Genomic DNA, 17,004 nt, shown 5'->3' with positions numbered 1-17,004 from the left:
TATTGTTCTTTGAGATGTATACACTTTGGGTCTGGTTGATTTTGGATATACAATGTTAATTTTTGTTTTGTTTTGGTTTTGGTTTTGTTTTGAGACAGGGGCTCTCTGTTTAGCTTTGGAGCCTATCCTGGCACTTGCTCTGTAGATCAGGCTGGCCTCAAACTCACAGAGATCAGCCTGCCTTTGCCTCCCAAGTGCTGGAATTAACACTGCCTACAATGTTAATTTTTATAACAAAAATTTTATTGGACAGCCTTTTAAATATGTAAATAGTTGTTCTTCCTGTGTTTCTATTAAAATTTGATTTGTATGTGTTGTGGAATAGAATAATTGTAAAAATGTGTTGCATTTATTTATGCTGCATTTAACTATGTAAAGATGTGTTGCTGTTTCACCTTGCCTGACTAAGGCACCTGATTGGTCTAATTAAAAGATAAATGGCCAATAGCTCGAAGAGGAGGGATAGGAGGGGCAGGTAGGCAGAAAGGAAAGGGGGGCCACCACTCCAGTGGCCAGACAGACAGACACGGAGGAAGCAGGAAAGTAGGATGGACAGTACATAGGTAAGGTGAATGAGCCTTGGGGCAGCACATAGATTAATAGAAATGGGTTCACTGAAGTAAAGAAGTAAAAGAGCTGTATAGAAATAAGCCTAAGCTAAAGCCACGCACTCATAATTAAGTGTAAGTCTCCATGTCATGTTTTTTGGGGGGAAGGTGGTCCAAGAAAATCTTCTACAACATGTGTGTATATAAGGGCTTATAAGTTTATATGAGTTCTCTTGCCTAAAAGAATTATCTTTCATGACCCCAACTAAGAATCTAAGCAATAGTGGAGAGGGTACCCTAAATGTCCTTACCGTATAATGAGATTGATGACTACCTTAAATGCCATCCTAGAGCCTTCATCCAGAAGCTGATGGAAGCAGAAGCAGAGATTCACAGCTAAGCACTGAGCCAAACTCCTGGACTCCAATTGTAGAGAAGGAGTGATGAGCAAAAGGGTCAAAACCGTGTTGGAGAAACCCACAGAAACAGCTGACCTGAGCAAGTGGGAGCTTAAGGACCCCAGTCTGACAGCTGGGGAACCAGCATAATACTGCACTAGGTCCCCTGAATGTGGGTATCAGTTGGGGAACTTGGGCAGTCTGTGGGGCCACTGGCATTGGAACCACTATTTATCCCTAGTGCATGAACTGGCTTTTTGGAGCCCATTCCCTATGGAGGGAAACTATCTCAGCCTAGATACAGAGGTGGGGGGCCTCAGTCCTGCCCCAAATGATGTGACAGACTTTGATGATCCCCCATGGGAGGCCTCACCCTCTCTGAGTAGTAGATGAGGGGTGAGATGGGGAGATGATGGGGAGAATGGGGGGCGGGAGGGATATGGAACTGGGATTGGCATGTAAAATAAGATTGTTTTTAATTTAAAGTTAGAAAAAGCAAAAACAAAGAATTGTCTTTCTCACCATACAGTAAACTCTTATGCACACTTAAGTTTATTTCTAGATTATGTGTTCAGAGTCCCATGTAATCCAAATTCATTTGATTATAGAATATAGTAATTTATTACATTGTAGTATATATCCTTCCTCCACACTGTGGCTAGAGGTATGAGCATAAAGTATGTCTGCCCTCTCCAGTTATACTTCATTGGCTTTCCAGTGCCAGGTGAATAGAATTCAAGTTCTTTAGCACATGTGGCCATGGCTACTGTCTACAACTCTGGCATCCTCCTCTCTGGCTGCTCTACTTCTTTTATACACTAGGACCATTAGGCTATTAGGAGTGTGATTATATAATCTAATGTTTCATGACTTGGTTGTACAAAATTACAAGTTACTTTTTACCCTTCATTAATACCTTTTGCATTTGCTTGCTATATTAATCCACCACATTATGTGTATCTGCCTCTACTTGAGACTAAAATTTGGGTCTTATTCACTTTTATTCAGTGTAAATTTAATGGACACATAATGGAAATTCAACAAATTTTTCTCAAACTCAAACTATTGTACTGGTCTCCCAAAATTGTGGAAAGAAAATACAAGGTTTCACATTCACATTTATCTAAATATATGAAGAAGTAAGTTGAGATATTTTCTATGTTCAGTATGAAGATTCTAGAAGAGAATGGTGGGCCATGCCTATGATTCCAGCACTTGAGAAGCTGAGTCAGGAGGATTGCTGTGAGTTTATGGCCAGTCTGGATTACATGAGTTCCACACCACAATGAGACCATGTCTCAAAACAAATGCAGATTCTACTAGCATTCTCACTTTGACCATATCGAAGTGTGTATTGGGGGATGTAGATGGGGCATATTTTTTTAGAGAAACTCAGGAGATTCCAGGAAACAGAGAGATTGAGAACTCCAGCTCTTTGTCTGGTTCATGATCCCAGTCAAATGAATGTTTTAATTATAGTATATAAACTAAAATAACCCAAAACTGAGGAATTGCTTAAACATTACTAGAAAGCATCATGTGTCAAGATCAATTCTGGTGAATACTTAAAAGATACCAGAGGTTTTTAGGGTAGGCATGGTGGCATATGCTTGTCCTGGATTGCTTTCTCTTGCTGGGATAGACATCAACACCAAAAAGCAATTTGTTGAGGAAGGGGTTTATTTCTGCTTCAGATCCCAATCACAGTCCAACATAAAAGCAAGTAAGAGCAGAAACTCAAGCAAGAACCTGGAGGCAGGAGCTTATGCAGAGATTGTGGAGGAACACTGCTTACGGGCTTTCTCCCCATGGTTTGCTCAGCCTGCTTTCTTATAGAACTCAACACCACAGCAAAGGGGTAGCACTGCCCACTGTATGCTGAGCCCTTCCATATTGGTCATTAATCAAGAAAATGTCCTACAGACATGCCTACAGGTCAATCTGATGGAGGCATCTTTTCAGTTGTGGTTCCTTCCTCCAAGATGACCCTAATTTGTGTTAGGATTGAATGTCAGGTTAAAAACTGACCAGCGCAATACCTATAGCCAAGCAATATTAGCAGCTGAGACAAACATGAAAATATGAGAGCATCCCAGGTTACACTGTGAGTTCCGGGACAAACTGGCCCACATCATGAGACTTCATCTAAAAGGGTGTGAGCAGTGTTTAAGCCATTCATACACTCTGGATTATTTTAAACTATATAATGTAATTTTAAATTCACTAAACTTGACTCCTCTCTCACACTCACCTGACACACTGGTATGCCCATTTGTAACAATTCACATGAATGAAAACTTCCAAAAAGTAAAGGAACCATTCACTGATGAATTTCCTTACAGTGAATTAAGCTACAAGCAACAATGGGAGGGAATCAAGAGAAAGAAGAATCGACAAAAGTAAACAGAACAAAACAAAATACTTGTGAGAAATAACAGGTCCATCCCAAAGGAATCAGCCAGAAACCAGGACATTCAGAACATAAAAAAACAACACAAATTTGTCCACGAATTACCCAAGAAACTCTCCTACACTGACAGCCACTGTTCATGTCTACTTTTTACAAAAACAAAAAGCTAAAGAAAAGCTTTCAGTTATGAATTCATAATCAAATGAATTGACAACCCAGAAAAAAATAAGACTTAAAATAACCAAAGCAAAAAATGAAAACTGTACATTCATTGATTAACCCCAATGGAGCTAAATAAGGCCTTAGGCCAGAGTAACAAGCAGCATAAGATGAAGTTTAGTGGTAATTTATAAACACGGCAAGTATATGACATCAGCCAATCAGCTTTTACTCTTCACTTTTTTTTTTTTAAGAAATGTTGTTTAATGGTAAAGCTTAGCACACTCCAGCACCAGGAATGGCATGGAGTCGAAGCAGCAGAGATGGCTGGCTGACCCTATGGAGCCTCACATGGCGAAGAGGATGAGGAAGGCGACCATCAAACAGAAGAGCCCCATGGTCTCAGACAGGACAAAGCCCAGAATGACATAGGAGAAGAGCTGTTGCTTGAGAGATGGGTTCCTGGCATAGCTAATAATCAAGCTACCAAATACTGTTCCAATGCCAGCCCCTGATCCAGCCACACCAACTGTGGCAGCCCCAGCAACAATGAACTTGGCAGCTGTGTCAATGTCCCGAGAAACAACACTGGTCTGGAATTCCCATCTGGCCACCTGGAGAGGGGAGCTGCTGCAGGAAGGCTGGTTAGATGGGGCTTCTGGTCTACTCAAGAGGGAGGCAGACAAAGGCCTGATTAGACCCCTGGTACAGGAGCAGATCAGAACTGGAGTAATAAGCAATGCCTTGGTGGTCTGCATTTTTCAGTCTGCACTCTCACTCCCCTGCAGCCCCTGCTCGGCCCTCGGCACTCCCGCTGCTCAAGGTGACTCTACTCTTCACTTTTAATTTATTTCTTTTTTGCTTTGTTACCTTTATTTGATAATGGTGAGAATCTTTAACATGAAACCTTATCTCTTAACAACACTGCACAATAATTTTTTTCTCTACTTACAAGGACATATATTCAGAAATAAAGAAAAAGAACTAGTGATCAATTACTAAATATGGGTTTTATATGTATTATCTAATTTGGTATTTATAGTAGTTTCATGTTGTAAATGCTGTCATCTTTATTTGGGGGTAGAAAACATACATTTTACAGCTTCTCCATGAGCACACAACAGGGACTAAGACTCTTCTCATCACTATATGGCACGTTAACATCTAACACCAAGCCCAAGCTGTGCTGATCAGTGATGCCACCCCATATGCTTAAATGGTGGCCTTGAATTCTGGTTGTTCCCCAAAACATTTCAGCACTTCAAGGAGACTCAGCCTTAAATGTTCTAGACCCACAAAGTAATGGCAAATATAGAGACCAAGAGGTTCTTGCTACCCAAGATAAGGCAATGCTTACTTTCCCTTTCTCTTTCCTTCCAGAATTTCTCCCTTTCCTAAGGGAAGTCTTAGGAAATCTTAAATACACCTTCTGCAAGTCTCAAGACTCAGAGTGTTTCCCAAAGACTGGGGAGTGATCTTGGAAATACAAACATCAAAAGACATTTTCCCCAAGTCCAGTCTCAAGCAGAGGTTAAGAGCCTAATTTTGTGGGCACCTTGCTCCAATTATCAAAAAAAAAAACTTCTTTCTGTCATAAAGATATGAGAAATTTGTTTTTTTCTGTAGACCAGTGTTTCCCAACCTTCCTAATGCTGAGACCCTTTAATACAGTTCCTCACATTGTGGTAACACCCAACCTTAAAATTATTTTTGTTGCTAATCCATACCTGTAATTTTTGCTACTGTTAGGAATTGTAATGTGAATATCTGTGATCTTATGTGAACCCTGTGAAAGAGTCATTTGATACCCTCAAAGGGGGTACAACCCACAGGTTGAGAACCACTGCTCTAGACAAAGCCAATAGGTTAACATAACTAGTCCCCGAGTGGCGGGTGGATGGGGTGGGGGGTAGGTTGGAGGTGGGGGAGAAGGAATGGGGGTGGGGAGAGGGAGAGGGAGAGGGAAAGTACATGTGAAAATATTAATAATTTAATAAAAAAAATTATTTAAAAAAAACATAACTAGTCCCCGCTATTAACAGATATATCCAGTAAGTTAACATAGATAGTCCCCACTATTAACAAGTGTATTCATTACTTTTCTCACCTAGGCAACAAAGAGAATGTTTAAAATGCCCGATGCCAAGGAGCAACTCTGAAGGGTCTTTCCTGGCTTGGCTAAGGCTTTGGTGCAACCACAGTATCATTCAACTTCATCTGGCCAGCCCTGTTTTCCCTACATCTCTTATGTGCTGTTCCCAGAACCAGTTGCCAAAAACAATAAAAGGTGTTCTGCATGCAAAGGTCACAGTCTGTTTCCTGAGGAGCCCAACTCACAACACTCACCAGGATGAATTTTCTTTCCAAATGCCAAGCAGTTCCATATGTCTTGCAATGTGATAATAAAACATGGTGGCTATAAACCAGTGTCCCCTGATACCAGTCTATGGATACACAAGTTATATTTAGTGAAGGCTTTGACTTTCCCATATAGCACCTTTTTAGTGAAAACAGCAAACCCATTGAATGTACAGGGCTCTGGAATTACATGAGTGAAGGAACAAGGGCTGGCTATCAGCCTACTCACTCCTTTGGCCAGACTTCTGTGTGCACCACAGCATATGATGGCGTGTCTTTGCTATAAAAGATCAGTGGGCACCAAAGCAACAATCACCCAACACTCAGAAAACTGCAGTTGCTAGAGGAGAGTGCAAATGATAATCCAACAAATGTTCATATGCAGGTATTTGAAATAGTATCAAGAGACATCCTGTAGAAATGGCTAATATTGCCAACTTACCTAAAAGTATGAGAAGTATGAACTAAGAAAGTTATGAAATCCAGGAAAGTACCTCATGCATCAAGGGAAGGATGAGATGAATGTGGGAAGTTAGTAGAAAACAGCAAAGTCAGTGATCAAGAGGTTAGAGCAGTTGGTGTAAAAGAAAAGCTGAAGCAAACACTGTGTGCTGAGCCTTTGAGGAAACAATATGTTCTTAGTAATAACTCTTCCAGTGAAGTCTTCAGTTTATGCAATATATGTGGTATATAGTAGATTTGTTGTTTGTTAGGGAATGTCTGATATAGTTCGAAGAATTCTGAAGGTAAGATGTTTCTACACATAAGGTCTTCCCTTAAAAAGAAATTGAAATCATGCATATAATTATTGAAGCCATGGCTTTTGTAAATGAATAAAGAATCAGTAATGTTGTGGGGTTTGAAATCAACATGCAAAAATATTAGTATCTATATATACCAACAACAATCTATCCTTTAAAAATTAAAAACATAATCCTATTTATATTAGCAAAAAAGTATTTAGAATCAAATTTAACCAAAAAAGATATATAAATTGAAAACAATAAAACAATAATTAAAGAAACTTTAATTAAAGATCAAAGAAACAATAATTAAAGATGACATAAAGGGAAAAGATTCTGCATTCATGGGTTAGAAGAATCAATGTTATTCACACTGCCCAAAGCAATATTCAGATTCAAATTGACCACTATCAAAATGACAATGGAATTTTTCACAGAAATAGAAAAAATCCTAAAATTCATGTGGAACATACACACACAAGGAAAAATAACAAATAGCTGAAGCTATATTTAGTGATGCACACACACACATATTGGAGAAGAAAGAGAGGGAGGGAGAAAGGGAGAGAGAGAGAGACAGAGAGAGAAAGAGAGAGAAAGAGAGAGAGAGAGAGAGAGAGAGAGAGAGAGAGAGAGAGAGAGAATATGCTCTTTAGGCATCACTCCAGTTTCAAAGTATCAGCACACTAACATAAAAACATACACAAAGACCAATGGAATTGGATTAAAAAAACATAAATCAACTTGTATGTTTTATGATCAATTGACTTTCAGCAAAGAAATCAAGAACATACAAACAACATTGAGAGGATACTCCCTTCAATAAATGGTGTTAGGAAAACTGAAGAATGAAGTTGACCTCTTACATTATGTATAAAAATAAACTAAAACTTATTAAAGACCTAAACACAAGACCCAAAACTCTAAAAATACTAGAAGAAAACAAGGGGAAGCCCCTATGCCATTGATCTGGTCAATAATGTATTGGTCATAATCCCAAAACTACAAATTAGGAAAAAAAAAGTTGACAAATGGGTTTACATCAAACCACAAGCTTCTGCATCACCAAGGAAAAGAAGAGACAGCCTATAAGCAGAAAATATTCACTTATAGCCCATACACCTAATCAACTAATATAAAAAATATATAAGGAACTCAAGCAATTCAAGAAAAATAACCCAATTTTAAAATGCCTAAAGCATTTCAACAGACATTTCTCCCAAAAAGACATATAAATAGTGAACAGATAAATGGAAAGTGATCTATATGCCCAATCATCTAGCAAATGTAAATTAAAATCAAAAATTATCACAACTTTTAGAGTTATGCACATCAAAAAGCTGTGGAGCTGAGGCTCGATCCTAGGATATTAAGGGGGCTAAGGCAGATTGGTTGCTTGGACCCCGGAGGTGAGAGGAGCCTAGGCAAACTAGAAGTCTTGAAAAGCAAAGAATGAGGACGATGAGGAGCAGAAAGAGGAGGCAGAGGGAAAAGGAGGAGGTACCTGTAGGGGAAGCTGTAGCCACGCCTTCTTAGGGGCTGGCTACAGCTTCCCCTACACGTACCTAATTTTGAACAGGGGAACATAGCTCAGTAGTTGAGACTTTCTGTGTATATGGGAGCCTGTAGACTCAATCCCTCTGAAGTGGTTGGGAGGGTTGGGGAATCTGATGCTATTGATGGCCAGAGGAATTAGTGCAAACACTTTGGATAGCAGTAAGAAAATGCTTTAAAAACTTCCTGGTATATATACTCTAAGGAACTGAAATCTGTATCTCTGCAGCATTATTCTCAAAAATAGAGATATGAAAATGTCCTGTGTCTGTCAGTGAATTGAGAAAGGCATACATACACAAGATTATACTACTCAGCCTTTTAGAAGCAAGGAAACCCCACTATTTGTAAAAAGTAAATGAACCTGTGAGACATTATACTCATTGAAGTATAATAACACTTCCACGTGGAATCTAAAAGAGTAGAAAGTTGAGAAACATAGAGTGGTGTTGCCAGAGATTGGAGAAAGATGTGGGAAAGATTGAGTACAAGTTTCATTTAGACATAAGAAATTACTTTAGTAATCTATTACACATCCTGGTGACCATGTAACAATCTATGTTTAAAAACAGCTAAAAACTTGAATGTTTTCACCATTAAAAAGTAAGTAGGTTTAGAAATAAGTATATTGATTAGCTTGATGTAATTAGTCTAGGATATTGTACTCCACAAATAAAATTGTCATATGGCCATTTTTTTAATTATTGGCATCTGAGATGCTAGAAAACGAACAAGTGAGTTTAGAATAACCCTGAACGAGGCCACCAGAGAGTACAGGGAATGGAAGGTGCAAGATGAAAGACAATCAATCTTCATATAAACTGCAAACAGGAAAAACATTCTGGAGAAATCAAATTTTACCTTTTATACACTCATTGGGGGAAAATGAGAGGAAAGTGGTTCTCTGGAAATGATAAGCTATTCCTCAGTCTCAGTCCAGAAAAGTGTTACAGTGGTTTGGGATAGCTGCTGTCTCACCAGGCCTAGACTTTCTCAAGTCCTAAGTCTCCTAGTTTTTATCTTATGCGGGAAAAAAAAGCCAACTCTTCTTACATCTCACAACTAGATATTTTTTCATTGTAGTTAGATATATCCTTAAGAAACTTCCAGGACTGTGAACAAGAAGGATGGTGTCTGGTCTTACCTTACTATCATGGAGTCAGCTGTTAGCCCATAACTGTCTAAATTAGAAAAGGCCAACTGATGGGGATTATGGGTAAAATGCACAGTGGGCAAGGGATCACTGGCTCTTTACCTTATTCTACAAATAATTCTTAGGTTCCTTGTTATGGTGTTCCCACCCCATTCCGAAGCTGCCTCAGCCTCCAAATAACACACGAGACACTATATTAATTATGAAACTGTTGACCAATGTCTAGGACTTCTTACTGGCTAGCTCTGATTTAATTTCTAACCCATTTCTATCAATCTAAGTATTTCCATGTGGTCTTATCTTACTGGAGAAATGTTTGGAGACATGTTACTCCTCTCACATCCTACCTCATGACTCCTTCTACCTACCTTTCCCAGAATCCTCCTCATCTCCTAGACCCTCCTATCATGTTACCCTATTGGCCAAAGTGTTTTATTCATCAACCAATAAGACAAACATACAGAAGACATCACCATCAGTTCCTACCTGTGCTAGGCAGCAGGTACTGTTTCTGCCTCTCTCCTCTCCACCTCCCTCTCCCTCACTCTCTCTCCCACCTTTCTGCAGGATCTAGCTATATAACTCAGGCTGCCTGAACTCAAGTGCCTCCTGTCTCCTCACCCCAAGTGCTAGGATTATGGATATTTGCCACCATATTCAGCTACATTTTGTTTTCAACTTGCTTGTCTATCTAGACTCATGATAAACAGTAAAATCAAATAAACTAATTTTACAATGAATATTTACAAGTCTGATATGCTCTAGTCTTAATCATTTCTATAATACCCTCTGCAAAAGTAATGGCCATGTTCCCTGTAGGAGAAATCTGACTTGGCTCCTTTGCTTCCTTACAACTTCTGTCAGTCATCTCTTCTGTTTCAAATACCCAATCATTGTAGAAAAAATAAGGCACCTAATAATCTCCCCAGAAAAGAATTAGCACATCTAGTAACAAGAGAATTTTTAAAAAATTGAAGCAGAGACATCTTTTAAATGTGCCTTTTTATGTGGTTTGTATCTACCAAGTTAAATCGCTTCCTGGTCTAAACTAACTCTGCATCTGATACCTCTTACACTGAGTGTTCACATACATTCATGCATACACACACACACACACACACACACACACACACACACACACACACACACATCCTTACTTAGCTGTTTCTCCCACTATCATGGACTTTTACTACCTTTTACTATTAAAACAAGAACCAGGCACCTTGACCATTAACTTATCCCACTGCCATAGCACAGAGTTTAGCCCACAAGAGATATGAAATGGTCACTTCATTCTATAAGTTTTGCTTTATTGTTGTTTTAGGGAGGTTTTGTTGTTTGTTTTTCAAGACAGGGTTTCACTGTATAACAGCCTTGCTGTCCCAGAACTCAATATGTAGAATAGACCAGTCTCCAACTCACAAAGATCTGCCTGTCTCTGCCTCCTGAGTACTGGGATTAAAGGTGTATGCCACCACAACCTGGCCTCATTCTGTAAATTCTGAAAACAACCAAAAGGATATCAAGAAAAGAAGAGCCTGATATAAAGGATAACTAGGAGTTAAAATATGGAGCCAGAAAACTTACCAGGCAGTAAGGGAGAAACTTTTCAGCAAGAGAAGATAAATGAGACAGTGGTCTAGGTAAGTCTTGGAGTAGAGGAAAAAATACTGTAATTTAGATACAGTTTGTGTCTCTCAAAGGTTTATGAGTTGAAATTTACTTGCCACTGTGAGAAATTGCGGAGATGATGGGGGATGTCCTTCTGGATATATGTTTCTTTTATTGGTTGATGAATAAAACAGTTTGGCAAATAGAGGCAGGAAGATAGGCAAGACTAGAAGACAAGGAGAATTCTGGGAAAGGTAGGCAGAGAGAGACCTCAAAGGATGCCACGTAGCCTTAAAAGGAGCAACAGGTCCCGGCATTCTCCGGTAAGCCAAGACAATGTGGAAATACATAGATTAATAGAAATGGGTTAATAATTAAGACAGAGCCAGCCAATAAAAAGCCTTAGTCATCAGCCAACAATTTTATAACTAATAGCGTCCATGTGTTTATTTGGTGCCAAAGAGCTTCAGGAAAATCCAGTTATATAGTGGTTTGAATAAGAATGGCCCCACAGAGAAGAACCCTGTCTTAAAACCACTACCCCCGAAAAAAGAATGGCCCCCATAGACTCATATATTTGAATGCTTGATCATCAGAGAGTGGCACTACTTAGGAGGGGTTGGGATAGTGGCCTTGTTGGAGGAAGTGTGTCACTGGGGGCAGGCTTAGAGGTTTCAAATCCCAAGCCATCCCCAATGGCTTTCTATTCCCACTTCCTGAGGATCCAGAAGTAGAACTCTTGGCTCCTTCTCCAGCATCACATACACCTGCATGCCTGCCATAATAATGGACTTAAACCTCTGAAACTGTAAGCAAGCTCCAATTAAATGCTTCCTTTCCATGAGTTTCAGTGATCATGGTGTCTCTTCAAGCAACAGAACAGTGAGACTAAAACAGGAATTAAGACAGTGGGGACTTGATCCAAATAGTTTTAAAGTTTGGGTTTGGCAAGGTAATTGGGATTAAATAACCATCAAAGTGGATGGCCATGATTGAATACAAGTAGCTCTATGAGGAGAGGGACTAAAAGGCAGGCAGGCAGGCAGGCAGGCAGGCACGCGCACGCGCGTGCGCACACACACACACACACACACACACACACACACACACACACACACACACACACACACACACACACACACACGCCTCTTGACACACATGCCTCTTGCTCTGTGATATTCTGCACCACCTCGGGATTCTCCTTGCAAGATTGTCATAACCAGATGCAGCATTTGACCTTAGGTCTCCAAAACCATAACTCAAAATAGAACTCTTTTTTTTAATTTCACTAAGTTACCCAATCAGTGTTAGTTGTTAGTAACAAAAACAGACAAAGACACAAGAACTATGATCTGAACAGACTGATGGGGAAAAAAATGAAAAGCATTTGGATCCTAGAAGAAACTGAAACAAATGAGACATTAAGGTTTGTAAATTGCAATATATTAGTGTGTAGATGGGCATTTATGTGTATATATGTATGTGCATATACATGGGGAACTTGTGAAGGCCAGAATCCAAAGTTGGGTGTTTTTCCCAACTGTTCTCTACCTTATATTCTAAGACAAAGTTTCTCACTGAACCTGAAGTTTGTAGCTTCCGTTAATCTGGCTGGCCAGCAAGCCCCAGGGGCCCTTATGTCTCTGTGTCCCTATTATTGAGATTATAGCATGTATCTGGGGTTTTACACCAGTGCTGGGGAATGCACACTAAGATTTTCATGCTAGAAAGGCAAACACTCTACCAACTGAGCCATCTGCCCAGGCCCTATATACAGTACTATTTCTTTTTTTTTTCCAACTTTTTTTATTTGAATTAGAAACAGGAATGTTTTACATGACGATCCCAGTTCCCTTCTCCCACCAGGCCTCCCCTACCACTCCCCCCCAACTAAAACCCTATCTATCACATATCCTTTCTGCTCCCCCTGGATGGTGAGGCCTTCCATAGGGTGCCATCAGTGTCTAGTGTATCCTTTGGGATAGGGCCTAGGCCCACCCCCACATATCTTGGCTCAGGGAGCACCTCCACATGGAATGGGCTCCCAAAGTCCACACCTATGCTAGGGATAAGTACTGAACTTCTACAGGATGTCCCGTAGATTTCTGAGGTTTCCTCACAGAAACCCATGTTCCTGGGGTCTGGATCAGACCCATGCTGGTATTCCAGCCATCAGTTTGGGGAGCAAGAGTTCCCGGATATTCAGGTCAGCTGTTTCTGTGGGTTTCATCAGGCTGGCCTGGACCCCTGTGCTCTTCATCGTCCTTTTTGCATCTGGGTTCCAGTTCAGTTCGGTGATTAGTTGTGGGTGTCTGCTTCTACTTCCACCAGCTGCTGGATGAAGGCTATAGGATGGCATATAAGTCAGTCATTAATCTCATTATCAGGGGAGGGCATTTAAGGTAGCCTCTCCTCCGTTGCTTAGATTGTTAGCTTGTGTCATCTTTGTAGATCTCCAGACATTTCCCTAGTGCCTGATTTCTCTGTAAACCTAAAATGTCTCCCTCTATTATGATATCTCCATTCTTGTTATCATCTATTCTTCCCCTGACTCAAACTTTCTGCTCCCTCATGTCCTCTGCATCCCTCTTCTTCTCCCCTTCCCATTCTCCTAGCTCCCTCCCCCCTCTTCCCGTGCTCCCAATTTGCTCAAGATCCAGCAACTCCACTCCTAGGCATATACCCAAAAAATGCACATTCATACAATAAGGACATCTGTTCAACTATGTTCATAGCAGCACTATTTGTAATAGCCAGAAAACTGGAAGCAGCCTAGATGCCCCACAACCAAAGAATGGATAGAGAAAATGTGGTACATTTACACAATGGAGTACTACTCAGTGGAAAAAAATGGATAGATCTAGAAGAAACCATTCTGAGCGAGGTAACCCATGGCAAAAAGACAAACATGGTATGTACTCACTCATATTCAGATTTTAGACATAGAGTAAGGATTACCAGCCTACAATCCACACTGCCAAAGAAGCTAATAAACAAGGAGGACCCTAAGAGAAACATACATGGTCCCCTGGAGAAGGGGTGAGGGTACAGTACTATTTCTTTACCTGTGTAAATGGCATCTCTGATATTTAAAACTGGTCATGTTTGTTGAGGTAACAAGTAGTTTTTCACTTGAGCTACTTTCTTCTCCTAATTCAACAATCTGTTTCCAGCCACTAACTTTCACAATCTCTTCTGGTCTGAGGATGTGTTAGCGTTCCATTGCTGTGACAAAATCCCTAAAATACAAAGAATGATAGATTTGACTCAGCTTCAGATATTTCAGTCCTTGGTCACTTGGCCCCATCATTTGGGGCCTATCATAGGCAAGGCATATGATGGAGAACATGTTTGGAAAAAAGCTCTTCGCCTCAGAATATCAGGAAAGCAATGAGAAGAGTTGGCAGACTCCCAATACCCACTTATGGGTACACACCTATCTGCCTTCCTTCAGTGAGGACCCTCCACCTTAATTTTCCTTCACCTCCTGTACTGCCACCAGCTGGGAACCAACACATGAGCTTTGGTTGACAGGCAAGATCCAAATCCTAACAGAGTATCTTCATAAGTTTGGCACTGATTAGATAACTTCTTAGTTATCTTTAGTAGAGCTAATTTGCAAGGATCCCCAGAATAAAACTGTAACTCCTTATTTCTAAGGTAAAAATAACAAAGAAGAATATGTAAATGGATGCAGAGTTTTTCTTTTGAACCAACCGCCCAGTTTCAAATAATAACACAAAAGCTTTTATTATTTACAAAATGTTTGGCCTATTGCTCAGGCTTATTACTAACTACCTCCTACAACTTAAATTAACCCATTTCTATTAATTAATCTACATTTTGCCACATGGCTTTGTGGCTTTACCTGTTTTCTACCGTGTTTTGTTCCTCTGGCGGCTGGCTCACATCCCTCTTGACTCTGCCCTTCTTTCTCCTGTATCTCCCTTTGGTTTTCCCACCTACCCTTATTCAGCCTGGCTATAGGCCAATTCAGCTTTATTATTAACCAATGGGAGTAATGCATTTTCACAGCATACAGAAGGATTATTCCACAGCAAAAATGTAGTGTGCAAAGGAGTCAAACAGAATTAAGTCTTGAAAACCGCATCCAACCCTAACTAATGATGTGACTCTTGCCTCTCTAAGACTCAAATTCCAGTTGGAAAGAAAGACTGTAAGATGAGGGACAAAGCAATGGCTTGCAAGATGCTTCAGAGGGTAATGGCACTTGCTACCAAGGCAGACAACCTGAGATTGATCCTGGGGGTCAGCACAGTAGAAAGAGAGACCCAACTCTCTTTGTCCTCTGACCTCCCTGTGTACACACACATACACACATCAAATATAATTACTTTTAATTTTTAATAAAATTTTAATAGAAAACCCAGGTATTCTGGGCACAATACTGTAATTGCAGCGATCAAGGGCTGAAGCAGGAGAATCACCATGAGTTACAGGCCAGCCTAGGCTATATAGTTCTAGGCCAGATGAGCCACTGTGAAACCCTGTATACTCAAAAACAAACAAACAAACAAACAAAAACAGATTTTATAAGACTATGTATCCCAACACTGGGTGCATAATAAGATCTGAGAGCTTCCCCTTCCATTCCCCTCCAGCATTCTAAGCCTTAATTATGACCTTTCCCAGCCCTGCCACCTTAATCATTTACAGTCCCACAGCATTTTGATCATATTTTATTTATCTTTTATCATATTTCACTTTTATCTTATTTATTGTGAGCATATTTACATATAATTACTATTTGTACAAATTGGCTTTTTCTTCCCTTCTAATTTATTTATTGAGATGATGTATTATATTACCCAGACTGGTCTCAAACTGTGGGCTCAAGAGATCCTCCTGCCTCAGCCTCACAGGTAACTGGGGATACAGACACAAACCAACCATGCTTGGTCTCTTCTACATTCAAAATGTCTTGAGGACTAATGTTTGAACTTTACCTTCCAGTAGCACATCCCATTATGTGCTGAGTATAAAAACTCTACATTTGTCTACCAAATTGGATCATATAATTTTGTGATTTATCTGAGATTCTTTTTTTAGGTTGCTTTTGGATTAAAAAGTAAAAGAGAAGCTGAACAGAACAATGCAGTATCATCCCTAACACTAATACAGTCCTTGGGACACAGTCACTCTTCCCTCAATTTTGTTCATTATGCCAGATCACATACCTTCAGTGACAAGTGCCTCTCTTTAGAAGATACAGTCTTCAAGAGTAAGCAGAAAGAAAAAAAAAAAAAGATGGGCAGAAAAGAAGTTGGCATTATCCACAAATCCCTCAATACTACTGGGGGTTGGAAATTGCCAAAGGTCAATTCTAGAATATGCATTTAAAATCTGAATACACTTATATTTTCCTTCTCCACAAACACTAAATCCTGAGAAAATAGGTTTTAATTGTATGCAGAGATGTATGACAACTAAAATTAACAAAAATTGTTTCTCATCTTTGGTGAATAGGCTTTTAGTACTTTTGGTAACTAATCTTTGGACATAACATTAATGTTGTTGCTGCTTATTCTGAGGACAAATTTTACAATACACAGTGCACAGGTTATCACAGATGTAACTTTTAACTCTTGCTGATGCTGACAGCTTAAAAACTCTCAGTCTGGACACATTAGGGAGGGCCTAGGCCCTGCCTGGGATGCTATGACAGACTTTGGAGATTCCCCCATGGAGGGCCACACCCTCCCTGGGGAGCAGAGGGGTGATGGGGTGGGAGCTTGGGGGGGTTGGTGAGGGGGGCAGAGGAGGAGGGGAGGGAGAGGGAGCTGGGATTGACATGTGAAGCAAGCTTGTTACTAATTTAAAAAAATAATAATAAAAACATAACCAACCCTTTAAGACAAAGAACTGGGGTTGCAGAAAGCTAGGGGTAAATATGCTGTAGCATTAGACCTTGACCAAAGTACTGACCCACCTGGTTATTCAACGGGGACACAACAGGTGAATCTCTCAGAAAGATTGGTGCGAAAAATGACCATAAAGCATTGTTCCTGAAATGAAATGAGTCCAACAAGGATAGTCGATTATAATAATG

General features: G+C 40.0%; 1 protein-coding gene across 1 annotated transcript; it reads right to left on the bottom strand.

The window, feature by feature from the left end:
- Window positions 1–3,844: 3,844 nt before the first annotated feature.
- Window positions 3,845–4,279, bottom strand: LOC100771114 (ATP synthase F(0) complex subunit C1, mitochondrial). Its single transcript, XM_027396051.2, has one exon. It carries the CDS (start codon window positions 4,271–4,273, stop codon window positions 3,863–3,865), a length of 411 nt encoding a protein of 136 aa, XP_027251852.1. The 5' UTR covers window positions 4,274–4,279; the 3' UTR covers window positions 3,845–3,862.
- Window positions 4,280–17,004: the final 12,725 nt, after the last annotated feature.

Source organism: Cricetulus griseus, chromosome 2 (genome assembly GCF_003668045.3).
Source record: "Cricetulus griseus strain 17A/GY chromosome 2, alternate assembly CriGri-PICRH-1.0, whole genome shotgun sequence".
Taxonomy (NCBI): Eukaryota; Metazoa; Chordata; class Mammalia; order Rodentia; family Cricetidae; genus Cricetulus; species Cricetulus griseus.
The sequence above is the reverse complement of the archived record's forward strand: the minus strand, read 5'-3'. Positions and strand labels throughout refer to the sequence as shown.

Bases quoted from the DNA above. Each gene is read 5' to 3' on its own strand.
- LOC100771114 (XM_027396051.2), bottom strand. From the start codon at position 4,273: ATGCAGACCACCAAGGCATTGCTTATTACTCCAGTTCTGATCTGCTCC.